A 26,597-nucleotide genomic window follows, 5' to 3' on the forward strand; every position below is an offset into this window, starting at 1 on the left:
AGGACGCTGCCAAGAAGCGGCCCCTTCACCCACCCGCCCTCCGCGGTTACGTCCTCGGGCCGACGGCGCTCTCAGGCCCAGCACGCTGACGGGGCCCCTCAGTCGCCCCGACGTCGCCATCACAGGCACCCCGTGGTGGGCGTGTGTGAGCTCGGATCCCGCGTGTGGACCTGCGCGAGCATCGGGGCGCCAGGGGACCCTTGCTCCCTCCCGGCGCCCCCGGCCTCCTGCGCGAGGGCGCGGGCCTTTTCCACAGGCCGCCTGGGCCCCGGGGCGCAACCCGGCAGCTCCGCGGGGGTCACGGAGCCGACACGGATTTGGATCCCAAGGGGCTCAGGCTCCGAAGGCCTCTCGGCTCACGAAGTCCGCGGGGCCCAGGCCCCGTCTATGCCGGGAGCGGCCTCGGGCCCCGCTTCGGGGGCGGCACAAGGGCTAGGGTCTGAGGTCCGGGATCCCTGCGATGGGAACCAAGGCTTCAGGTTGCCGAGACCCACGGAGGCTCCACTCTGTCGGATTCGTGTCCCTGCGCCCCAGAACCCGACTTGCTGGCCCACGGCAGCGACCGCTTACGTCAGGCGCCCCGAGACTGCGGGTACGTTGTAGGTCAATCAAGTCATCGACATGTAGGGAGAGGGTTGCAAAGCCTCTGCCTTTGGGGACCGGGCGAGCCACTGGCTCTCGGCAGCTGAGTGGGATGGGGGTGGCGCTCCCAGCTCCACGGCAGCCAGCGGCAGGCGCGCACTTGTCTTATTTTTCTGCAGAAGCCGAGACGGAGACGGGGAAGTAAATTCTCCTGATTCTTAAACGGTGGCAACTAATTTAAAGAAGATGTTAAGTCCTCTTGTCCACCGAGCAACAGGGATCTGGAACCTGACTTGGCCCAAGCCGGCTGGTGCCCCCGACTCTGGGACATCTTCCCACGGGTTCTCGATTTCTCAATGTTCAGTCACAGAACGAGAAAACACAGAAAGAGGAATTGGCTGGTTGGCGCCTTGGTGGCCCTTGTAAGCACTTGATTAACTCATGAAGTCATTGTGTTTCCCAAATGAGAGCTCTGGAAGGACAGTAACTATCGTTTGTCTGGTGCTCTACAACTCACCATGCGTGGGATCCTGTCCCGGGGGGCACGGATAGCTCGTCCGAGGGTGCAGGCCCGGGGGGAGGCACAGCCCGCACTGCCACGGCAGGAGTGGCCGGGATCAGGGGGGCGCGGGGCACCCGGGGGCACCCACCCGAGCCCCCACCACTCCAGCAGGGCCAACCGAAGACGTAGTGAGCTTCTCCCACTTGAGAGGAAGCGTTGGCGATGCTGGCCCTGTAGACTTGACGTCGAGAGGCTATCGGAGCTTCTTGAGGGACTTTTGCATGGAATTTATTTATTTATTTATTTATTTATTTATTTATTTATTATTTTTTCTTGTCTTGCATGGAATTTAGACGACCGTGTCAACTACCGAGCCTCGTCGCTCTCCTAGAGCAAACTTTTCTCACCACCCTCAAACAAGCCTCGTAGCAGCCATTGCCCTCCGTGCACGCACATAACCCGCCCACAGGTGAATTTACATTTTACAAAGTCCTTTCCTCCCTTTAATTCTTGTCTCGTGGCTTTGTCTCCTCTGGAGAGCCCAGGACAGGTGCTTTAGACTTCAAAATTGTAATTGCGATCCTCGCGGATTTCCATCTGCTTTGAGGGATGATGGACGGCAAAGTGTCGCCCCGCGGAGGGTGATAGCCGGACTGGCCAAGTGGAGGCGAGGCAAGCCGCCGTCCGCGTCTGCAGTCCTGAGGCGCCCCGACTGCTTTCCCGTCCGTCGGGCTACGCTTTATGGGATGCTTGCTGGGGATCTATTTAGCCGTGACTATCTGAAGCAGCGCGGGCTGAAGCGGAAGGATGTTAGTCTTTGGTTCGTTGACCTTGAACATTTGATCTAGAAGGAGGCCAGGATGTTGGCTCCTTCTTTTTGGTTGGCTTCCCTTTGGGATATGGCCCTGGGAGAGCAGGGGCCCTATCATCCTTGTCCCACACAGCCTTGAACCATACCCGGGGTTCATTGGCCGAATGAACCGGAAGAGTCCAAATACCAACGTGCTTTTAACTCCGGGTTCCTGCGGTGAACTGGAGTCAAGGCACGTTTGATGCTCTTGACCTCGACAACAGTCCAACTGGCCCAGCTCACTCTTCCCCGTCGTTATCCCTGTGTGAGCGTTTTGCTCGGGCAAGCGAACCCTCTCCGAAGTGCAGCTTCCCAGAGCCCATAGTTAACGTGGACCTACACGTCTTCTGTCCCTACAGAGTCCTGCTTTCTTCCTAAGAGTTGTCTCTGGCCTGCCTCCAGCGATCTGCCAGGAAGTTACAGGCTACGCACCCTTCAGCAATGCGACTGAACTTCCGTTGTTTTTGGAAGATGAATTTAGAGGTGCTTTTCCAATTACCAGCAGTGGTCAGAGAGACGGAGACAAAAGACTGCTGACTCTTTGCCTTGGCACGCACGGGCCCTCGCACCAGCGGGAGCTGGTTGTTGTGTCTTAGTGATGAATGCAGGGAATCAGCAGCTTAAAAACCAATTAGCTTTCTGCTTCTTTCGCTCATGCGGGACAGCGCTGCGCGGGGTTTGGCTGCTTGAGAGTGGAGTTCAAACCGGGCCAGGCGTGGAAGTTAAGCTAGCAGAACTGATGAAAGGAGCCGGTTTCAAGGACGTCCGTGCTCTTAGCGCCATCAAAATGTTCATCTCATTTCATGGAACGCTTCTGAGTCGGAATCGTCAGTACAGACGTTAAGGATGCAGCAGCTATTGACGCCTGTTCTAGGTCATCACGCCTGAAGACACCATGGGGCTTTAATCTGAGAGTGGAAGTTTTTCTGTATAGCTGTTGCTATCTGCAAATATTTATAAGGTGCTAATATTTATAAGGTGGCGTTTGTGTTTTTCCTGCAGTTGTTTGGGTGACATTTGGCTTTGTTAATTGCTGTGTTTTGTCATGGGTGGATGTTCTGGGGTGACTGATGGCACAGGGTGATGGGGACCGGGGAGGGGGGTCACCCTGGACCTGTTGGGCTGGCTCAGGGTCTGACTCGTAGCCTTGAATGTCCAGAAATTTGATTGTTAGGACTCCATAGTGGAACAATCTAGACTCAAAAACTATTAGGGTGTGGATCAGGATGCCAAGGTCTTTATTCACAATAAACACTCCTTTTCTAGGGGGACAGGCCTCAGGGCGCCCGATTCATCTCAGCTGTTAGGGTGAAGAGACAGACTTGGTACAGAAGCCCAGCTCCGCGAACGGCTTGGGGTGAGCCAGACCTTTCTGATCCTCAGTTTCCGTAGTTGTAAGGTAGCCACGTGCATCCCATCCTCAGGGCGGGGGGAGGGGGGGGAGATTAGTGGAGAATAGGTGTTAACGCACAGGGTCCAGGAAGAAGGTTTTGTTGAGACAGCCGGATGCAGTGGTGATGAGCATAGACACGGAGCCGGTGTGTGGACTCCTAGCCCAGCTGCAGTCCCCTGAAATATGCTGCTTCATATTTCTGAGATTCAGTTTCCTCATCTAGACATTGGGAGCAGAATGTTATGTCCCTCGTAGACTTGCTGTTGCGTTGAATGAGACACCGTGCGGAAAGCAAGTGGCATGTTGACCATGGCGAGGGCTCTGTTGAATGGAGGACTTTGTCATCAGGAACATGAGTAGCTGGGGCTGTAGAAATCGTAGCAGCTACGTAGCACCACCGGCAACAAAAGCAAAGCGTCCTAGAGATGAAGGTCGCTCAGTGAGAACAAAACCGAATGGAGGGGTGGACAGTCTAGGGCAGAGCTTTCCAACCTTGGCATTCCTGATGTTTGGGCTGGAGGATTCTCTTGGGGGAGGCCGTCCCATGCATTACAGACAGCTTAGCAGCATCCCTGACCTCTGCCCACGTGCAGCCAGCAGCACCACCCAGCTGTGACCACCAAAGATGTCTCCAGACACTGCCAAATGTCACCCTGCTTGAAAAGCACTGAGCTAGGTGACCACTTCACCCAGACCCTGGAGAAGCCTGTGGTCTTCCATGGATGCTGCATTGCCCACACCCGTACAGACTCCCACCTGCCGGTGTTTTGCTTTGCTTCTCCTGTTCTAGACTTAACCTGTCCTCTCCTTTGTCCACTTTATGACAAATTCCAAATGGTTATTATGAGCCAAGGATCTGGGGAACAGGCTCAGCCTCCACCCTCAGGGACATGCCCACAGACCTCTTACCTCCACTGGCTTCCGTCAGCACTGCCCTTGCTCACGTGCCACAGACTAGACCACAGCTTTCTGAGGCTCACTGCAGTCTGGGCAGGACACCTCTGGGCCCCATGGTGACAAACCTTCTCTGCGTGGATCCACTTCTTTAGAGGATTCATCGTTTTCCTTGTGTAGATGGCCACTACAGGTACTGGCGTTGTAATCTCAGGGACGTGAGTTAACCATACTGGATCACAGATTCCCGTGCAAAATGGGGACGATGACAGATCACCAAGTTGGGTGCTTGCAAGCCAATTAACTGAGATTCCATGGATTCTTACCTCTTTTCTCTCCTTTCCAATGATAATCTTATTCTAAATTGCAGCAGCACCTCATCTGGCCTCTTGATATTTACCGCAAAATGGTTTTTAAGGATAGAGTCTAACTTAATGTGTCTAGGCTTCGGTTTTTTTTGTTCTATTATCCCAATGCCTATATTTGTCTGCATTACTGTCCAATTTAAAATGTTCCTTACCAGCGGAACTCAGTGGTTTGTAAATCTCTATATCATGACTGGAAGAGTTTGTCCCATTGTAATTTGGATTAATGTCTGAGCAGGCCCGGCTCAATGAGTAAAATTTTAAATTATTTTCCAATTAAAAGAAGATATTTTATTACCTTCAAACCAAGCAAGAATTGGCCTAGGAAACCATGACAATAAAATTCTTTAGGGAAGTATTAAGTAAACAGATAAGAATGACTCAGAACTTCATTTTGTGAGCTCTATATCAATTGCTCATTTTATGTCCAGCTACAATACCCACCAAGAGATAAGTGCCTATGTGATCCCTGCTGTGCTTTAATGTGTTTGGAAACAGCTTGTGCTTTTAAGTAGTTTCAACAGTCAATAGGAATCTTGTTGACACTTTTCATTTGCTTACCAAAGCCTTTCTTAAAAGATCTTAAGAGGTAAACTTTAACCCAGCGCCTGTCAGAATGACTAGCAGAGGTCTAGAGCTGATGTGGTCTGCTAGCTCACTGCTCACTAGGGGCGATCGCTCCACATACGTGAGCTGGGCAACGTTCGTATCATGACACCGTCTTTATAGATGCTTCCCATCACTTAGTTTGGGGTATCCAATGTTAATTATGTCCCATTTTACCTATTAATTTTTCATTGGAAAAGAAATGGATTTTTAAAAAGAGTTATTTATTTTAGAGAGAGATAGAGAGAGAGATTGAGAGCAAGAGCTGGAGAGGCAGAAGGAGAGGGCAGAGGGAGAGACAGAAAATCAAGCAGACTCTGAGCTGAGTGCAGAGCCTGACACGGGGCTCGATCCCATGACTCTGAGATCATGACCTGAACTGTAACTAAGAGTTGGATGCTTAGCCGACTGCACCACCCAGGCACTCCTGGAAAAGGAATGATTTTATTTTTATTTTATTTATTTTTTAAAGATTTATTTATTTATTATTTATTTATTTATTCATTATATATATATATAGAGAGAGAGAGAGAGACAGAGAGAGAGAGAGAGAGAGAGAGAGAGAGGCAGAGACACAGGCAGAGGGAGAAGCAGGCTTCATGCTGGGAGCCTGATGCGGGACTCGATCCTGGGACTCCAGGATCGCACCCTGGGCCAAAGGCAGGCGCTGAACCGCTGAGCCACCCAGGGATCCCCAAGGAATGATTTTAAAATGAAATTTTAATTCCCTTTCACACGTACCAGCACTCTATTGGTTCCTGGTGAGTTGAATCATCGCTGCAGGGTCTACTGGAAAGCTCGCGGGAACTGAACACTAACAGACCCTGGTGAGGACCAGGTTTTGTCTCTAATAAGCTATGTTCATGTCTTCGATATTCAGCTTCATTATTTTTGCACAGTCTTTGATTTTCCTGGCTTCCACTGTTGTGAAGATTGGCTTCAGGAAGCGAGGGGATCCGAAGACCGAAAGCAGAAATGTTCCATACAAAACCCTGTCAACAGGGTCTCACGGATCTGCGAAATGAAAATGGATGGGTTGGCATATCAGAATTTTAAAAAGATCTTTAAGCAAGTGTACAGAAAGGGAGCTGTAGAGAAAAACAGAAATGTCACAAGGGACATTTCACAAAACACGTTGCCATTTAGAGATAATGTCAAGTTTAAGACAGGAGACGCAGCGCCTGCTAAGGAGGACGGAGTGGGGAGGGGGTCAGCGATATTTGGTCTCTGGTCACATCATGACTTAGTGCCAGACAGGCAAGATTAGGAGAAGGCTGGGCCAGCTGCAGTTACTAAGTAAGTTTATGGAACATCATTAAAAGATAAAAAGAAATGGTCAGTGGCATGATCCATAACAGTTCCCAATGGAAGCCACCCTAGCGTCCACCAGCAGAGGAATGGATAAACAAAATGTGGCACATCCACACGATGGAATACTATCTGGTTATAAAAAAGTTGAGGTACCGATAATGTTTTACAACATGGATGAACCTGGAAAATATGATGCCGAGGGAAAGAAACCAATCACAAAAGACCATGTGTTATGGGATTGCATGTACATGAAATCTCCAGAATAGGTGAAAGTCTCCATAGAGACGAAAAGTGGATTGGTGGTTGCCAGGGACCTGGGGGGAGATGACTGGGAAGCAACTGCTATTGGGGAAATGTTTTCTTCTTGGGGGATGAAATGTTCTAAAAGTGGTTGGGGTGATGGTTGCAGAATTCTGGGAATATAGTAAAAACCACCAACTTGTATACTTTTAATGAATTTCAGGGTGTATAAATTGCATCCCAACAAAGCTGTTATGGAGAGGGAGGGAGAGGGGAGAGGCACCCCATGGACAAATAAATGAGAGAAAGCAAAGAGAGTGTGTGTCATAGGATGTTATGATCATAAAAACTTGAGATGGGAATTAAAGGAAATCAATAGAAATTCTGCTTCCAGGTACTGAATTGCTGGGAAGAGTTTGGGTTTTGGACCTCAGAGATCTGGCTTCAATCTTCAGGCAAGCTTCTCATCCACCCGGGACCTGTTTCCTCATCTGAACATTGGGGACCTGGGGGAGATGATTCATGTGCTCCTTTCCAGCCTTTACCACCCGTCGACTTCCAAGGATCTCTTGCTGTCTGTCCTCTTTCTTTCTTAGCATCCCCCTGGAACATCCCACCCGACACCTTGTTGCTGGCACCCGTAGGAATAGAACGCACTGCCTTATGTAACTGTGATGTTTTATATCTGGGGTCTGCTTTGGGTGGGGCATCCTTAAACCAACAAGATTCCTCTTTTTTCTTAACCTGTCACATTCAATTCTAAAAATAGTTAGAAGCCCCAAGTGGCGGATCATCAGGATGGTGATCCTGGACCTACACTTGTGTGACCCTCTGGATGCACCTTTGAGCAAGTTCAGGGGAAAAGCAGGAGTGTCTTGACTTTTGTCTTGGGTCCAATAGGTGCCTGTGGGACCAATTGATCACCTTATTTTCCTTCTTGATTCCTGTTTATCTCTTCCGATCTTATTCAAAAGGACTTGAAAGCATTAAGTACAGCACTTCATTTGATTAAACTGATTGCTCAGTGAAAAACAAGACTGTCAGCTGGGAGCTGCAGATAAGAGTGTTTTTCCAGGCCTTAACTGAAGCTGTCATCTGAAAGTTAAAGGTTGAGGGGGCTGGTGAGGAGGAAAGAAAGAACACCAAAGGAGTTACGTTATAGTCAGTAAAGGTTAGAAATGAATCACAAGATCAGGGTAGGAAACCAAATAATAAAATAAGTGCATAATAGCGGGTTGCCAGGCAGACAGTGGGCTAATACTGAAGTGACAAGTGAATACAGCGGGGGCTGAGCCATGGAGAAAAGCAGGCGAGATGGAAAACCAGAGGGAAAAAGGCTAAAAGCCAACACAGAGTGCGAGAGCAGGGGAGGCTGTCACTCTGTCTTAGGAGAAACGAAGAAGCCAGACAAATTATAAGTGTACTTTCCTTTGGAAACGTGATCAGAGAGCCTGAGATCAGCACTGCTGGGAGGGTGGGTGGTGGGACGTGGTGGGTGGGGTCCTGTGGGTACCCACCCCTCGACTCAGCTCGGGGACAGTCCGGACTTGCCAGTTTGCAGGTGTCCATGATGCAGGACCAGGGTGATGTCTGAGGTTTTGCTGGATCTCCTGGCTTCTCCACTGGGAAAGAGATGCTAACGTGATGGAGGGCCTCTGTACACCTGGCATTGGCTGCCATGGGTGACCTCCTGCCTGGGCCCTGGGCAGTAGGTACTATTCTTATCCCTCTATTTCAGACCAGGACACTGAGGCAGCTTGCTTGCTCACACAGCAGGGACTGTGCTTCTCGCCTCCCTGACAGCTCCCCCGCTGGGCATCCTTCTGAAGTCACTGCATGAGTCGTTAGACCTGCCTTTCCCCATGAGGTATGGAGCATGGTTTCCAGACCCAGGGAGGGGTTTTCATGGACCCCCCAGCCTTGGACAACATTGATTTCATTTGTCATGTCACCAAAAGGGAAATGGGCAGGGCCGTTCTGAGCACTTTACCTTCTTGGCATTTGGTTGCCTCTGGCCTCCCTTCATGGACAGTGGCTTCATCAAGCTCTTGGTCAAAATAATGCCTTGCAAAAAGCGTGCCCCAGTGCGTCATGGAAACAAGTTGCACAAAGAACCCTGTACGCTCAAACACTGGCGCTGCCCAACCAGCTGGGTGGATCTGGCAAAGACCTGCAGTCCAGATGGGCGTTGGGTTCACAGAGCAGTTCAGCTCTCATGTCCTGGCAAGAGTGGGGGTGGGTCTGGAGAGACTGGGGCTCCTCCGTCAACCTGCCCTCAGGCCCACACTGGGATGTGCAGCCATCATCAGCCACGGTGGCCTCTGCTGATGGAGGAGGAACTCAATCTCCTTCTCGAAGTTTCTCTGCAGTTCTCAAAGATCATGATCAAATGAAGAAAGGAATGCTGACTTCAAAATTATTGCCAGCCTCTTGGCCAGCATCCTCAGAGGGTGGGTCTGCGGGACCCAGCTCAGACCCCTCACTTATTCCTCTCTACCCCCAAGCAGGACCTCTGAGCAATTCTGTGGCAGGTCCCCACTAAAGGAGACTCACGGCAGAATGAAGGAAGTTTCCAACGGACTGCCCAGGCCGAGCTAATGTTTCATGAGGATAATAGAAGGGATAATTTGTTTCCGAGTATAATTTTATTATATCTTAATGCAAAAAAGGTAAGATAGATTCCCTATGATTTTATAATAACCCTATTATTTTTATAATACTATGCTATTATCATAACTATTTTACTGCAAATGATGAAGTAACTGCATTTCTTGTATATTATCACATTATCATTTACCACCAAAACTTGGCTTTCTTCCCCCCCCCCCACTTAATTTTTAAACTTTGACTATTGAAAAACTTAAAATTATTTTCTAAAGTGGCTCATTCAGTTCTTATCCTGTAGACTTTCTATAACACACCTATACTTCTGCTGTCATCTCTCTTTTCAGATGGTAAATTACCCTGAAAGTTTTAATGAATAAATGAATAAATTAATTAATGATGACCAGAAAAAGGTCCTATTAAAACAGTGTGCGTTTGGGGTGCTCAGCTGACATCTGGTGAGCGGTGACTGATCATCTTACGATAAAAGGTGAACTCAAGGAACCCCCCCCCACTTCCTGACTCATGAGAGTTTTTACCAGCACGGTTATATAAAAGAACAGAGCATAAGGGAAATTATTGTTTAATTTCAAAAACACAAATGAATCACTAATACAAAGTGCGCTTCTGCTTCACGCTTTCATGCCCGAGGTGACTCATGGCACAGTGCTGTGTTTTCAAAGAGATGAGCCCAGAACAAGTTTGCATGTCAGGGATTCGGCAATGTAACAGGTAGACAAATGAAGATGCAAATGTCACACAGTTCTCAGTGCCAGGAAGGAAACACAATTAGGGGACCGCGTGTTGGTGGGTGCCAGGAAGCGCCGAGCCCCGACCGACAAGGAGGCCCAACCACGCATAAGCCATGTGCAATGCTCCAGGCAGAAGTGATAACAGTTGCAAAGTCCCCAAGGTCCGAACAAAGGTTGCTCGAGAATGGGACCAAGTTTGCCACACAGAAGGGAAGCTGGGTTTGAAGGGATGACCCTTGCAGCTCCCAAGGACTGAGCCAACTGGCCGGCTGCAATCTGATACCGACGACGACGGTGGGGTCAGCAGCTGGAGCAGGTCACTGAAACAATGGACTAGAATGTTCAGGATTCTTCTGGTTGCCCTGTCGCCTTCCCACGCCCCTGTCACCCCTCTCAAATCAGCCAGCACAGTGCCTGGCCCTGCGCAGTGAGCTCACATACGTAGCAACAAGTGTCCCAGGCACCGCAGAAGGTACAGTGGAGCCGTGGTGGGCGAGCCTGCAACGAGTAAGTGGCTTTTGGTGAAAATGCCTGCAGCCAGAGGTCATGAGGTCTCTGTGCTTGCGGAGATGCTGTTCAGGCCTCCCTTCCCGCGGTAGGTTTCACCTCCAGCCTTGAACTTTCTTTTCCCGAGGAACAACATATGTCACACGCAACCTTCTTTTGACATGACAATACCTGGAATAATGAGATACGTAAAGAATAATGAAGAGCTAAGCGTTTCTAAGTGTATTTTGAGCAGGCATTACCTTCCATCGATGCTTTTCAAATGTCACTCGCGCAGTGTTCTGTTTGTAGTGAAGCACGAAACTTCTTGGCTGATCGTCTTCAAAGTACCTGAGAATCTTTTAACTCTGTGTTGAACTCTGGCAAGTCGCTCCAAAATTAAAGTGCTCAAAACCTTTATTTTGAAAAGCCCAAGAGGTGCCCATCAAAGAAGCGAGGCCATTCCCTTTCCAGTACTTACCGAGTACGCTCCTCTGGAAATGTCAGACATGCCCTCATTTAAATAATGTGACAGCTTACAAGAAGACATCTGACGAGCATCGCATTCAATTGTTAAAAGTACAACAAAGAAAGTCCAAGAAGTTTTTTTTTTTTCCCAAAGAATTCATCATTAATAATTCACATGAGCTACTTTATATGTGGTCTCCTACTGAATGCAATTATTTCCTTCCCGTCTCTCTGCAAATGGAGGCTGTGAAGACTCATTGGAACATGAAGGACACCTGGGATTTTCACCTGAAAGAAAAAAACAAAGCCTTAAGACTGCTTGAATAGGCTCCACACATCCCAAAACGTATGCAGAAATGTCTAAACGCAGAGGTACTTGATATAAATCATCAAACACACGTATTTTAAAAACGTGTTTTGACCCAAAGCGCCTGAATTTTTCATTTACCACCACAGGGCAGCTCACTGAAAATCCAATCTCGCTGGCTGATGGTGCCTCACGATTTTTTTTTTTTTTTTTTTGAAAAATGCTCCATGCTCAGTATGCTTCTGGAGCTCTTTGAACTTTCATCCTGAGGTTGTAGTTTGCTGGGCAGAAATAAACATTGATGTAGGAAAGACGGTAGGGTTCGAGGCCGACGGCCAAGAAAGAATTCTTGAGACATCTGTGGTGCAAAAAGGTGGTTTGATTAAAACACAGGGACAGGACTCATGGGCACAAAGAGCTGGCCTGGGGTCCTGAGGTGATGAGGAGTGGGCCCTTCTATGCTTTCAAGTTGGGAGGCGGTTGTGGGGAGCGTAAGCCTCCCAGGTATTTTGGAAGCAAGGTTTCTAGGATCCTGAGGGCGCTGACCATTGTTAGGAAAAACTCAGTCCTGAGACCCTTCAGATGTAGATCAGTGGGTCCTATGCTTGGGGGATGATTGCCAACATGTATCTTGGAGGGGTAGAGATAAAGGAAGTTCCCAAAGGAATTTTTATGTGTTAAAGTAGACTCGCAGGATCCTGGGGGTTGAGCTAAGATTGCCTTAGACTACAAGGCAGTTGAGTCCCTAAGGGAAGGTCACTCTGCCTGATTCAAGGACTTGTCAGTGGGCTGTAGATGGTAAGGAAATTTGATAATTTTTTTCCGCCTTGGTTTCCATATCAAACAGGATCCTCCAGAAGGCTGCTCCATGGCCATCGTCTTATTCCCAAGATCTGGGTAGACGAACATCAGGCTTTTCAGTCGGCACTGTTCAGGTTGGGTTGGTGTGGCGGGTCTCAGGGAAGGGTCCCCGAGGAATCTGCTAGGGTGCCTGGAGGTGAGCCTTTCCCTGCATCCAGATCTTTCCATTCCTTTGCTCTTCCCCCTTGGGCAAGAACGTAGAGGTCACCTTGCAAATGGCTCACCTTGGTGTCAAGTGCATTCTTGAGACCGTGGCAGCTGAATTTCGCCCATAGACCATCCCCACCCCACAGCTCGGCTCCCACATCACCAGGGGCTGCGGCCACTGCCACGCTCCTGGGGGATGAGGTGGGGTATGGAGAAACCTGTGTTAGCAGGTTGATTAAGGTTAAGCCTTAATTAAGCAGCCTTGGTGCAGCCCCTAGTAGAGGAAGCGGCTCTCTGAAGGAGAAAGTGTCCTCTGTGGGAGGAAGTCAAGTCGGGCCGGGCTGAGTCACTGTGCGTATTTGTGATGCAGTGAGTGCTGCAGAATCCATCGGGGAGGGGACTTGTAATGAGCTGCCATGTTTCCTCTCGCCAGGCTTAAATTAATTTCTTCAAATGTTCCCTTAGTTAACAATGATTGATAGAGTGAAGATATTATTAATAAAAATTAGGTACCCAGCTCGGGAATGGACTTTTGTTCGTGCCTCAGCACTTAGCAAAGGGCAAGTGAAAAAGGGTATTTTCAGCATCTTGTGGTTGGAATGAGTCGGGCAGGTGGAAAATGATTCGAGCCATTCATCAAAGCTGTCAAGACCCGTCTCCCACCAGAAGTGTTTACCACTATTCACAATGAGCTCCCGCGTCCTGCTAATAGGAGCCCGTTCGGCCGTAACTCAGGACTTTTAGGACGGCTCGGGCTACGTAGCATACCTATTTCATTGAATGTGGGTACGTCTTGCGGCTCTTGATGCTGGCAATTATGAGAAAGCACCGTGGGACTTCCGGAAAAGTAAACAACACAGCTCAGAACAACGCCTGTTCGGGGTGGCTTCGAATAAGGCCAAGCGGTACGTGCTCTGGGGAGCCGATGAGTGGGGGAGCAGCAGCGTCGGGAGTGAAAAATGAGCCGGTTATTCCACACACATAATAACATAAATCTGATTCAAGGAAATGAGAGCGAAGACGAGTAGACAGGAAGGCATATGGAAAAAGTTAAATAGAAACCCGAGGTGATACTGCCATTACTCTATGGTTAGGGATTTATTGGGGAGCGGGTACATTTATTGATTGGGTGTATTTACTGTCTGCACACCACACTCGGTGCTTAGTCGTCGGTGCCTCCAATGTTTGCAGAACCTGTCTCCCCAGCGGGGGGGAAAGGCTTCCTTAGTGCATGTTTGCTGAGCACCTACTACGTGCCAGGTGTGGTTTGAGGTGTGGAGGATGTTGAAAGGAGGGAGAACCCAGATGCCTAGAAGTCGAGGACTTTGCTTTTGTTTTTTTTGTCCCTTCCCTCCTGTGCCTAGCATGAATCCATAGGACTCAATGGTCGAGCAAATAAAAGAATTTGCACGCATAGAGAATGGCGCTTTTTTCCTTCCAGCACTTCTGAGCCTCGGCTTGTCAAGTTACCAGATCTGATCCTCAAAACTTCCCTAGGAAGCAAGCACTGTAATTGTCCTCAGCTAACAGCAGGGAGACCTGAGCAAGCAAAGAGAGGGCATGAGTTGACTAGGGCCACATGGTCAAGACACAAAGGCAAGTATTTGCCTGTGGCGTGTGTGTCTTTGGCTACCTTTCGCTGCCTCCCCTAAGGACACCGTGGGCCCTATCTGCAGATCTGAGGGTGGGGCCAGTCCCTGTTTCAGATGACCTTAATGGCCAGATAGAAACAATTGCTCGGTGAGGTTGATACGCCTCTGTACAGAAGTCGGGGTCTGAAGGCCCAGCCCGTCCCTGCTCCCCAGCCCGGAACAGAGTGGGTCCATGGGGCTTGGCAGCTGAGGCCAGCCTCTGAGACGTGTCCAGCCCTGGATCCCGCCGGCACTGGCCGTGCCAGCTCTGCACAAGGCAGACGAGGGTTCCGAGAGAGGACTCTTACCTCACAGCTTCTTTGCGCAAGGCAGGGAAAGAAAATGGGCATAATCTCGCCCGCTTTCAGCAGAAGAACTGCACGACAGAAGCCAACCTGGTTGGAAATGAAAGAATCACAGAGCCTCCTGCGTATGAGGGTATGGAGGGGGCCCCCAGTCACTGCTTCCCATGCTCCTTCCCTGGATACCCACCTCCTGACACCGTGAATTGTCCCCACCCATGTTGGCTTGGGACTCCGTGTGCCCATAGCAGGTTTCTCATGCCTCCAACCATCACGCTTTTACTTTAAATATCTAAAACACAAAAACAAAAATTTCTTTTCCCCTTCACCACTTATCTCACTTGGTTGTCTCCTCAGAGCAATGCAAGCCAGTTTGGGGAAGGGGGCCTCCGGGCAGGCTTCTTTTGCCACCGGACTCTGTGGTCCTTGTTCAGACCAACTGGATTTTCTGCATGTGTGATGTCGGGCTTTGCTTCTGTGCCAGGCAGTCCTGAGGGGCCTCAATTTTGATATAATTCAATGTGGGAAGACTTTAGGGTTCCATGGCTAAGTTAGAAGCTCCCAAGCTCCTGATGAGACATGCTGGCTGGACCCCCACCCCAGGGGGCTGTGTCTTTGAGCCTCCCTGGTATGAATCCTACCCCCCACCCCCACCCCCACCCCGTGTGAGAAGCTGAGAGTGTGTTAAGATTTACTGAGTTTCAGGAGTTATTCCCAGCACGGACTAGAAAAGGCATTTGTGTTCTGAGCCGCCACATTATAGGCAAGGGGAAGAGTTTGCATAGTTATCAGTGAGCACGGGGGGTGGGGGTGGGGGGTGGGGGGTGTTCAGTTCCAGAGGGACTACCATTATTTCCAATAGAGTTAACTGCGTCGCAAAGTGGATCCATTTTCTTGCTGCAAAATAAGTGCGTTGGATTGTTTTTGTGGTAACCATGCAATTAGTTCTCTTTGCCCCGTGCTTTGCCGGGTGCGGCTGTCTTTCCTCGGTGAGTGTGTTTGGAGCCGTATTTCATGGCAAACCTGTTCTCACTCTGCGTGCTGCAAACTCAGAACATAGGCTGGCTTCCTCTGCGGGACCTGAAATCAAGGCCCTGGGGAGTCAGAAGGGCCACCTCAGTCTAGAAATGAGGAAACTGAGATTGTAGAGGATGAGCCACCTGTCTGGGGAACGCTGAGGGCCGGGCCTGGGGCCAGCTGTATCCTCGGGGCATCTAGAATGAGCTCTTACGTGGGTCATTCTGGAGAATGCACAAGAGTACACAGGGCCCCGGGGCCTTGCCGCACCTCTAGCACTCTCAACACCAAAAGTCTGATGCAAACAAAGCTTTGGAACAAGAGAATGGTGGGACATTGGTGGTTTGGGCCACAATGTGGGTCCGCTCCATCTACAGCATGGGGGAAGAGCTAAGGCAGGGTTGTAAAAACTTGGGGCCAATGTGAGTTTTTAATTTTGTTTTGTCTCATCTTGATTAGCTCTTTTTCCCACCCAACATAGTTGTGCTCCTACGTCACCCGGCCCCTGACTCTGACTTCACATTCTAATGGCAATAAAGCCCTCCAGTCTTCCAAGGCAGGCGAGAGAGAACTACTATGACACCAAAGCCGCCACGATGGTGCAGTGGATGTGAGCAGCGATAAACCCGCAGGACTTTATGGACGAAAACAGCCTTGGCTTGTATCTTATCTACCCCCACCCTGTGCAGGTGAAGAGAGTGGGATCGGGTCAGGTTTCCAGGGAATCTGGGACTGGAATCAACCCAGGGTTCCTGAGTCTGGGTCCTGTGCCGACTGGGTATGGGATCCTTGTCTCACTTAGGAGTGTGTTTGGCTGCAAACTACAGGCCCCCCCACCCCAAATGGCTTAGGCAAAATGGTGTCATTATGTCACATTGCCCCGGCTAGGGAGCAGGGCTGGGTGCATAACGTGAGCAGTTCTAGAATCTGCTTGTCCTGACTTTGAGGGCAACCCTCTTGTCATGGCCCAATGCCGCAGCCTCGCTATAAGCTGCCAGCATCCCACAGAGGTGACACTGCTCTCTGAAGGGTGAAGTCATTCACGGGATGGATGTGGCATGTAACGCTGGAGTCCACCAACTGCATCATTTCTGCATGGCCAGAGCTCCTTTATGCCTCTCCATAAACCTGACAGAGAAATCTCCAAAGAAAATAAACAAGATTTTATGGAGTCACTATTTCCATGGGTCACTAATGATTGAAACAGGAGATAACCAGCCCTCTAGAAAGGTTCTAACACCTGATTATTAACATTCATTTTAACACGTCTCATGTGCACATCTTTGAAGCAAAAATCATGCTTTATTAACATGCACCGAGCAAAGTGTCTTACTTCTAGATTCATTTTTATTTCTTCACTGTGGAAAGAATATGCAAACAAAATCGAGACCCCCTCTCCCTGCCAGGGAAGATTCCCAAATGATATAAATTGTCCTCTCTGCTGGGTGAGTGCACATTCAGCCCACAATCAAGGTCTTAAGACATTGCACGGCCATTGAGAGAAGTAGAAAGGATTAGGTCAGGCTGGTGGAGGGTGTTGATACCTGCCTGTATCCTAGAGAAGGTTTCTGATTAGCCTCCCCTGTACACCTGCTCCCTACAACTATTCATTGTTCCCACATCTTCAAAATAAAAGATTGTACTACAGAATCTTTTTTTGTTTCTTAATTGGGGTAAAATGCACATAACATAAACCCACCCATCTTAAAATGTACAATTCAGTGGCGTTTAGTACATTCACAGTGCGGCGCAACCAGCACCTCTGTCTAGTTCTAAGACATTGTCATCCCCCTCAAAGGAGACCCCCTACCCATTAAGCTAGATTAACATAGTATTTTAAGGACCCTTTCAATTACACGATGCTACAGCTCCAAAATAGAAACTCAACTCATTCAACTCTGTAAAAGTACCCTCCAGACTGCAAAGATATTAGGATTACCCCATAAATGTAGAACATATAAATATTTGTCCTTAACAAACACAACTGGGATTGCCCTGGCAAATGATTCTATGGCAGATCCTTGCACAGCTGAACATGTTTTCTTGCTGTTTGGAAACTTCCATGGCGGGGCCAGTCCATGCCCATGGAGTGGCATCCTGGCAGTGGAGACCTGGATTGGCTTGCGCACATACCTGTAGCTCCAGGATGATATATGGGATTTACACAGCTAGTTTCTTATCACCTTCTGTAAAACAACTGTCCCTTTCCACCTTTATCAAGAAAGGGTCATGCTTTCCTATGAGTTCAGATGCCCGAACTGAGGGGCATTTTTGTGGGCACCCCTATCACTGGTGGGGTGGAGAGAGGAGGTCACGATCTTGTAGTTAAGAGCCTCAGCTCGAGAAAATGTCTTGTTTGCACCCTCGGGGTCTCAGCTGTTTCACAGCTCCAAGGAAGGAATGGGTTGTGATTGATGGATTCCCAATGCATTGTGGCTGTGCAATTCCTTATTTAAACAAAGATCCAAAATGGAAGCCTAAGATATACCACAAATGAAGTCAGGAATGTGTGTGTGAGAAGGCTCTGAACCTGTCTCACTGGGCCTTCCCCACTGTGCTGTGAAGTGGCTCAGTGGAATCCCCCTGAATCCCTCAGAGCACAGCATGGAAACCATCTCTTGACTCTGTAGTAGGTCCACACACTGGTGTTGATGGTCTTTGGAATTTCTACTTTTTTTTTTTTAATTGGTTCTCAGGAAACCAAGAAACCATCAACATATCTCTCAATCAAACTGTCTTCAGTACCTTTTTTGAGATCCCACCTAAGTTCATGGCTTCCTTTCCACTGTTTACCTGGAAGGCAGCTGTTCCCTGCCCCCACTCTCACCTGCTCACACCTTTTGAGTCTTGGCCATTCTAGACTGCTGTGCAGTTTCCATGGTGCCTTCTCAGCTTCCCTGCTCCACACAGGCTTTCCAGAGTCCTGCTCCCTCCCTCCTCGGATCCTGAGGACAGCCAGGCTGCAGCTTCAACAGCAACAAATGTGCGTGGAACCTCACAAGGAGAAGTGAAGACGTTAACTTTGGAGTTGGAAACTATTTTTTTCTGTGTCTACTGCCTCCTTCTCCTTCTTTCAGCAAAAACAATTTTGTCTGGGTTCAACTTTGTATATGGTATTAAAAGGAGGAGCAGTCTTGCATCTTAAGCCAGCCTCGAGAAGTTAGGAGGTCCCCATGGCATTTATTGCAGAAGTGACAAATGCAGCCCATACTGGGAGACCATTACCATTATGATTTACACAGTCCCCGTTGGGCCCTATCAACACTGGGATAGGGACGCCGGGGTGGCTCAGGGCCTGCCTTTGGCTCAGGTTGTGATCCTGGGGTCCAGGATCGAGTCCCACATCGGGCTCCCTGCGAGGAGCCTGTTTCTCCCTTTACCTATGTCTCTGCCTCTCTCTGTGTGTCTCTCGTGAATAAGTGAATAAATAAAATTTTTAAAAAACAAAACACTGGGATAAGCGAACTTTGTCCATACTTCTGCCGCGTGTCCTCAACATCCTGGCTTCTGTCTGCATCACTCTTTTCCAACGGACTCAGTACTTTCAGGTAAATCTGCAACCTGATGTTTGCCTTTTCATGTTATTTTGAGGGACAGTTGCAAAGGAATAATGCCAGCCTTCCCTGGGGTCAGTGTGAATAATTAAGCAATTGGCGGGGGGCAGTGGTAGCCTCCTGTTCCTACATTTTAATCGAGCTGGCTATTTCTCTCCAGGAAGACTCCAAACATAAACACCTTGAATTTATGGGTAGCATTTAGAACCACAAATAAGTTCTGGTTTCTCATTTTTGTTTTCAATCTATGTGCTCTTCGAGGGAATGAAACCTATCACAGTTTTATCAGCAAAATGGGAATCTCTACCCATTTGGTGAGATGGACCGCACTGGCATAAATGTGTGTGTTGCTGTGCATTTGAATGGCTAATTTCACTGGTGTCAGATGCTAAGACAGTGTCCCTCAGCAACTGAACACTACGTCGTAGTTGAATTTCGACATGACACAAACTTATATGGTTGGCAGCGCCACTAAGAATGAAATCTGGGGACCTAAATGGGAAATAATTTTAAACTAAATGAAAACCTCAGTTTATACTGAAAGATTCAATTGGTTAAATACAAATCTGGGGGGGATCCCTGGGTGGCTCAGAGGTTTAGTGCCTGCCTTCGGCCCAGGGTGTGATCCTGGAGTCCTGGGATCGAGTCCCGCGTCGGGCTCCCAGCATGGAGCCTGCTTCTCCCTCTGCCTGTGTCTCTGCCTCTTTCTCCCTCTCTCTGTGTATCTCATGAATAAATAAAATAAAAATATTAAAAAATACAAATCTGGGTAAATGAGACATTGGAATAGGTTGGCAATTTTGGTGGAAGTTGGTGATGTGTGTATACCTAATGTCACAATGGGAACCAAGGCTTAAGGGGTAGTCCTTCAGATATTCTTGGTCTGAGATTGCCATTCCCAAAGCCTTGTATTCCTATAGCTCCTTAAGGACACAGTCACAGAATTATCTCTGCACACCCCACGTGGGAGGCAGGCAAATCCCTACCCACCGTCCTCCAAAGCACAGGGTGCCCACTGACTGCACTGTTGGGTTCCCTGTGAAGAGTGGGAGCCTGGCCCCAAGCTCCTGACTTCTCACCCAGTGCTCTCAAAATGCCAGCAAGTAGCACCAGAGTTCACTGAATTGGACTGAAGTTCTTATGGCTTGCAAAGCGAATTCTTTACAGCTGGCATAAAGGTCTCATTGCTCAAGTGTAATCTAGCAAAACCACCAAGCCCCCTCCCCTCCCCAGACGCTCAGACTCTCAAGGGCATTGAGAAGTGTGCAGTCATCTTTTTGTAGCTGCATCCAGCCCAGAACTACTTGGAGAATATATGGAAAGTTCCAGAAAAGAGAATGGCACCTCACAAGGGACAGCATGGTGAGGTGCTCCAGATCCCCAGTGGCTTATGTTCCAATCTTCCCTCTATCACTCTACAACCAGGAGTTGGGAGTAGCCACTTGGCCTGCACGCATTCAGTGCCTACCGTGTGCTAGGAACCGTACAGACAAAAAATAACAGGACAGGCAGAGATTCTTGCCCTTGGAGAGTTTATATTTGGGGTGGTGGGCACACAGGGGAGACTCAGTAAGGTTATTAGCCCTCCGTGAGGTCTGGACTTTTGCTAATGAGCCAAATGTTTATTTACATTTGGGCACATCCTTCCTATAGGCCTTGGCTGTGTGGTGACACCTCACCACTGCTGTGTTTTGTCAGCCAGCAGCCATCGGTACACAGAATGTGCTGCCAATAACCCTTGATGTCCGGAAGGTGTTCCCGCCAGCCTTGCAGGATCCCACCTGCCTGTCAGTGGAAGGACGGAGTGTTTTACATCAGCAGTGAACTGGGTCAAAGTTTAGTCAATCACAAGTTGTGTAAGAACTTGCTGTGGCTGGTCTAAGGACAAAGGCCTCCCAGCACTCATTAACAACTATCTGTTCAATGATTATCTCCCTGGGGCTTATTGTGGTGAGCCCGTCCAGAAGCATGACGGACAGTGGCCATGATCCAAAGTCCTGCCCCTGACGTCAGAGACGAGCCTCCCTGGGTGTAGCCGAGGGGTGGGGCCTTTCTCCTCAATGGGATTTAAGACCAGGAGGCTCTGCGACCCAACAGCGAGCACGGCCTTCCCACTGGGAACGCACGGCTACTAGCAGGAAGAACCGCGAAAAGAAACCCTTGGATCTCTCATCGAGGTCATCCCAAAACAAGAACAGTAGGTAGAGATTTTTAATTTACGTTTCTAAAAATTACAGAGGTAACACCAACCCGTTTCCTTTTCTCCTTAGAGCTTCGGCTGTCTCGTGATATGTCACCCAAAGAAGCATGTGGAGTTTCTTTGAGGGTGTCTGTCATTTTGTTCAAGGAGCCTGTGTTTTCTGTTTCAGGAAGCCTTGGTGTCCGTGGCCCTTAGCACAACCCTGCAGAAATGCCTCCTCAGCTCCAGAATGGCCTCAACTTCTCAGCCAAAGTCATCCAGGGCACCCTAGACAGCCTGCCCCAGGCGGTGAGAACATTCGTGGAAAACAGCGTGAAGCTGTGCCAGCCTGAGCACATCCACATCTGTGATGGCTCCGAGGAGGAGAACCAGCAGCTGCTGGAGCACATGGAGGGACAGGGCATGATCAAGAGGCTGCGGAAGCTCAACAACTGGTAAGCCGGCGCCCAGCCCTAGCATTCACAGCCTCCCCTCAGCTCCTGCAGTGCTACTGGCAAGAGGTGGATGGAGACCCAGCAGGGACTGGGGTGGGTGGGGGTTGTAGACTCCTTTTTTTTTTTTTTTTTTTTTTTTTAAGAGTCTTAAGTCTTTTTCACTTAACGAAGTGGCTGGAATCATACAGACTTCAATTTAATGATATTCATAGAGTGACTCAAGTCTGCAATGAGATGGTACATACAGACACTTTTTGCCAGCTAAATCCCTGATTAGAATGACAGACAGACCTGCCCTGTCCTAAAAGATAAGCTCATAGCCTAGTAAATGTCTCCTTGACTTTGCCCCAGCTGGTGTGGTTGTCCACAGTCACGGAGCACTGTCAGTATGGTCGGCATCAGCGAGGTGTGCAAAGAGCACGACAATGAATGGGACTGGCCCATTCCTACATGATGCTTGACTGAAGGGAATCCAAGGTACAGATGCAATGCACAATGGTGGCACTTCCCTCTCCATTCCTAACTTGTGTATTTTTTTTTTAATTTTTATTTTTGCAGCTGGTTGGCTCTCACTGACCCCAAGGATGTGGCCAGAATTGAAAGCAAGACAGTCATCATTACCCAAGAGCAAAGAGATACTGTGCCCATCCCCAAAACAGGCCTCAGCCAACTAGGTCGCTGGATGTCAGAGGAGGACTTTGAGAAAGCTTTCAATGCCCGATTTCCAGGGTGCATGAAAGGTGAATGAGACATTTGTTTGACTAGGAAAAATCAAATAGAGGCAAAGGCAAACCTCTCATTATTATATCTTCCCAATGGTAATTGTGACAGCACTGAACACTCCTGTGGCCTCAGATAGCTTTAAATTCATGTACGAAACTGGCAGCAGATTGAAAATGTATAGCTCACTTCTGAGATTGAGGATAGCTCAGCAGAACCCAGTGGCACATTTACGAAAACTCTTTCATTTTGGCATTCTGTTCACTTTTCAGTGCAGTCTTCAAAATTGGGGGTGGTGGTGCTGGTAGCCAGGGCCTGATGTTGCTAGTGGGGACTGTGAGAACCAGCTCACCTGGTCTGTGGTTGTGGGGTCATTTCTCACCAGTTCCCACCGACTGGCTCCCCCAGGTCGCACCATGTACGTCATCCCATTCAGCATGGGGCCCCTGGGCTCGCCTCTGTCAAAGATCGGCATCGAGCTGACGGATTCGCCCTACGTGGTGGCCAGTATGCGCATCATGACGCGGATGGGCACATCTGTCCTGGAAGCGCTGGGTGACGGGGAATTCGTCAAGTGCCTCCATTCTGTGGGATGTCCTTTGCCTTTAAAAAGTAAGTGTATTATTTCAGAATCAGAAGTTCGAACAACAAATCAGGTTGGCCTTAAACCCTGGGCCTTTGCTCTGGGGATCCCCAGGTGGGGACGGGGCCCACTCACACCGGATGTGTCCTCCTGCGCAGAGCCTTTGGTGAACAACTGGCCGTGTAACCCAGAGCTGACACTCATCGCGCACCTGCCCGACCGCAGAGAAATCATCTCCTTCGGGAGTGGGTACGGCGGGAACTCGCTCCTCGGGAAGAAGTGCTTTGCACTCAGGATGGCCAGCCGGCTGGCTAAGGAAGAAGGCTGGTTGGCAGAGCATATGCTGGTAAGGGGCCAGGAAGTTCTGCACACACACGGTGGGACATGGAGGTGGGAGCATGGAGGTCCGAACATGTGTGGAAGAGCATCTCCCATCAGGCAAGACCTGACCAGGGAGGACAGATTTAGAAATTCCACCAATGATTGTTAATGCTCTTTTGAATGCAATAGAACCAATAGAGCTCCTTTAGACTTTATTATGTAAAATGTACCTTTTGCTACCAAAAGACATAGATCTTGGGAACTTTCTCTTTGGGGGGAGGTGGGCACTCTTCTAGACTGAGCCACTGACCACTAGGAGGACAGGAAGGAACAGTTTAAGGAGGAATCTTGTTCCAAACAGATCCTGGGCATAACCAACCCCAAGGGCCAGAAGAAGTACTTTGCAGCAGCCTTTCCCAGTGCCTGCGGGAAGACCAACCTGGCCATGATGAACCCCAGCCTCCCCGGGTGGAAAATAGAGTGCGTGGGCGATGACATCGCCTGGATGAAGTTTGACCAACAAGGTAACTCTTTTAGGCCTAACTGTTGACAATAAGAATTGGACCCAAGTGAGCTTTTGGCTTTCAAGGCGTGCCAAATCCTCCCAAATCCAGTGTTTGGATTTTTCAGTTAGTTATTTCACATCTTGCAAAGCCTTAGGAATATGTATTCTGTAAGCATTCTTTAATTTAATATAGAATCTGGATTGAAATGGGGCCATATGTTGCTGCTTGTTGACACAATAAATTTGTTAAAATAGTACTGGAGGAAAACGGACGAGGAAGAAAGGGTTGTAAAAGTGTCAAAGTGGAAAATAATGCTCAGATGAGACAAGAGAAATCTCTTTTAGGAAGGAGGGCGAAAAAAAAAAGGACTTGAGAATTTGGTGCAAAAATTAGACTGGCCAGAGCTAAGAGTATTTGCTGGGTTTTGCTCGACATTCACTTCTACTTCTCTGCTTTAAAACCTTCCAGGTAATTTAAGAGCTATCAACCCAGAAAATGGCTTTTTTGGTGTGGCTCCTGGAACCTCTGTGAAGACCAACCCCAACGCCATCAAGACCATCCAGAAGAACACCATCTTCACCAACGTGGCCGAGACCAGTGATGGGGGCATTTACTGGGAAGGTATTGACCAGGCACTGGCCCCAGGCATCAGGATCACTTCGTGGAAGAACAAGGAGTGGACCCCCCAGGATGGTGAGCCCCCTCCGGAGGCCCCAGGGCTCTAGCCTGCAAGCACTGCTTGTTTGGGCCAGATGCTGAGGGGCCTCTCCTCTCTTGCTGTTGTAGGGGAACCTTGTGCCCATCCCAACTCACGCTTCTGCACCCCTGCCAGCCAGTGCCCCATCATCGACCCTGCCTGGGAGTCTCCGGAAGGGGTGCCCATTGAGGGCATCATCTTTGGAGGCCGCCGACCTACTGGTGAGCCTCTCCTTTGTTCAGGTTGGGGACGTGGGTGTGTTGCCTAGCGGAGGACATCCCTGGAATCTCTCCTTTTTCATGACCTTGTCAGAGGGTGCCAAAGAGCTCCAGTTTCCAAAAATCCCGGATAATTGGCAAGACACCTGGACCCTTTCTGGATCCTTGACCTAACGTAGCTTTATCCAGTTTACCTTTCTGTGGCACAGCCTTGGTGATGTAACTCTGACGACAGTTTTGCGCACTTCTGCTTTAGGGGGACAAAATTAGCTCAGTTAGAAAGATACCGTCCTGCCCTGTCTTTCCATTTTGTGAGATGCCATCGGCAGCCAACGGGTCTGGACCAAAGCCTTTAAGGGACAATTCTTTTCTCCTGCTACAGGTGTCCCTCTGGTCTACGAAGCTCTCAGCTGGCAGCATGGAGTTTTTGTGGGGGCGGCCATGCGATCAGAAGCCACAGCGGCTGCGGAGCACAAAGGTAAATCAAATGGAGGATCTGAAGTCACAAAGGGTGATGGTGTGCTCTGTGACTCTCTGTCTCTGTCTCTGTCTCTCTCTCTGCCTATCTGTATGTGCAGATACATGTGTCACAGTGCAACACCCAGCAGGTTGATGTCAACGATATATGGTACCAACATCATCCTATGAGAGCACTTACCAACCCAATTCCCCCGCCCCCCTCTGTCCATAGGCAAGGTCATCATGCATGACCCCTTCGCCATGCGGCCCTTCTTTGGCTACAACTTTGGTAAATACCTGGCTCATTGGCTCAGCATGGCCCAGCGCCCAGCAGCCAAGCTGCCCAAAATCTTCCACGTGAACTGGTTCCGGAAAGACAAGGAAGGCAAGTTCCTCTGGCCGGGCTTTGGTGAGAACTCCAGGGTGCTGGAGTGGATGTTCAATCGCATCAACGGGGAGGCGGGCGCCAAGCTCACACCCATAGGCTATGTCCCTGAGGACGGCGGCCTGAATCTGAAAGGCCTAGGTGAGATCAACACGAAGGAGCTTTTCCACATCTCCAAGGAGTTCTGGGAGAAGGAGGTAGAAGACATCCAGAAGTACCTGGACGAGCAGGTTAACACCGACCTCCCCTACGAAATCGAGAGAGAGGTCCTTGCCCTGAAGCAAAGAATCAGCCAGATGTGATCAGACCCGAGAGCGTCACCTTTCCAATCATCCCCTTTTCTAGTCCTTGAGATGTACCGGGAGCAGGAGGGAGCACGATGTCCCGAGCGGACGCCGCCTATCCCACCGTAATGACCACACTGATGAGCCGATTCATTTTCAAATGAAAAATGCTTTCATTTTTCAGATCAGACTGCAGATTCCAGGCTCGTAACTATGAGATCAGGAAGGGAAATCATAGCAGGTCTCCAAAATTCACTACCCGATGCACATTTGTTCAATCCTGAGGACAGTAGGCAGTTAGGCTTTCCCATTCTTATCACTTCAGCTCTATCAGTTAGCCGGAATGCACAGATAAAATACTTGAGCTGTATATATGGGTGTGTGAGTGTGTGTGTGTGTGTGTGTGTACTTCTTGTTATCTGAGGTGTATATAGTACCTTAGGAAAAATCTTGGGCAAGATGACCTAGTTGTTGCTAGAAAGAAATGTTGCTTTATTATTAATATGTGTGTTTAAATTATTTTTATATACTCCTGTTACTTGCCTTTACGTAATTTCAGTGTTTTCCCTGACACTTCTTGGAAAAATCGCAAAATAAACTTTTGTAGAAAAGATGAATTCATTTGCTTGGTTTTTCTCATCCGAACTGCCGAGAAGCAAGGAGCTCTCTGATGGAACATCTTGTGGTCGGAATCGCCTCCAAGGGAGGTGGGGGGCATCAGGATCGTCCCTAAGGATGGAGTGAGCTGGGGGAGGGGGTGTGGAGGAACAGAAAGGAGCCGGATGGGAGGTATGAGCAGAGAGGATGTCACCCCGGGGTGACGTGGCACCACAGTTTGGGTTTCTGAGTTAACCACCAGTTACTGTCTAGAAGCCACTAGTGAGTGTCTTTAAACGATAGGTCCTGTGTAACCGAGTG

The 26,597-nt window shown here is 49.1% G+C and overlaps 1 protein-coding gene and 1 long non-coding RNA gene across 4 annotated transcripts; both read left to right on the plus strand.

Annotated features, from left to right (window-relative positions):
* Positions 1–248: 248 nt before the first annotated feature.
* On the plus strand, positions 249–5,622 carry LOC112674169 (uncharacterized). 2 transcript variants are annotated; one of them, XR_003145284.3, is made up of 5 exons: positions 249–592; positions 762–1,004; positions 1,438–1,553; positions 2,294–2,895; positions 3,201–5,622. It is a non-coding gene; the product is annotated as an uncharacterized LOC112674169 (long non-coding RNA). The 2 variants fall into 2 exon arrangements; XR_007405641.1 differs by having other exon boundaries at positions 2,294–5,622.
* Positions 5,623–20,915: 15,293 nt separating this feature from the next.
* On the plus strand, positions 20,916–26,296 carry PCK1 (phosphoenolpyruvate carboxykinase 1). Of its 2 annotated transcripts, none has more exons than XM_025470496.3 (10): positions 20,916–21,073; positions 21,242–21,506; positions 22,065–22,246; positions 22,635–22,838; positions 22,968–23,155; positions 23,492–23,654; positions 24,105–24,329; positions 24,423–24,554; positions 24,934–25,029; positions 25,243–26,296. In XM_025470496.3, exons 2-10 carry the CDS (start codon positions 21,283–21,285, stop codon positions 25,695–25,697), a joined length of 1,869 nt encoding a protein of 622 aa, XP_025326281.1. In that variant the 5' UTR covers positions 20,916–21,073; positions 21,242–21,282; the 3' UTR covers positions 25,698–26,296. The 2 variants fall into 2 exon arrangements, with proteins under 2 accessions (XP_025326281.1, XP_025326282.1); XM_025470497.3 differs by having other exon boundaries at positions 20,916–21,069.
* The last annotated feature ends 301 nt before the right edge of the window (positions 26,297–26,597 follow it).

The sequence above is a fragment of the Canis lupus genome, chromosome 24 (assembly GCF_003254725.2).
Source record: "Canis lupus dingo isolate Sandy chromosome 24, ASM325472v2, whole genome shotgun sequence".
In the NCBI taxonomy this organism is placed as follows: Eukaryota; Metazoa; Chordata; class Mammalia; order Carnivora; family Canidae; genus Canis; species Canis lupus.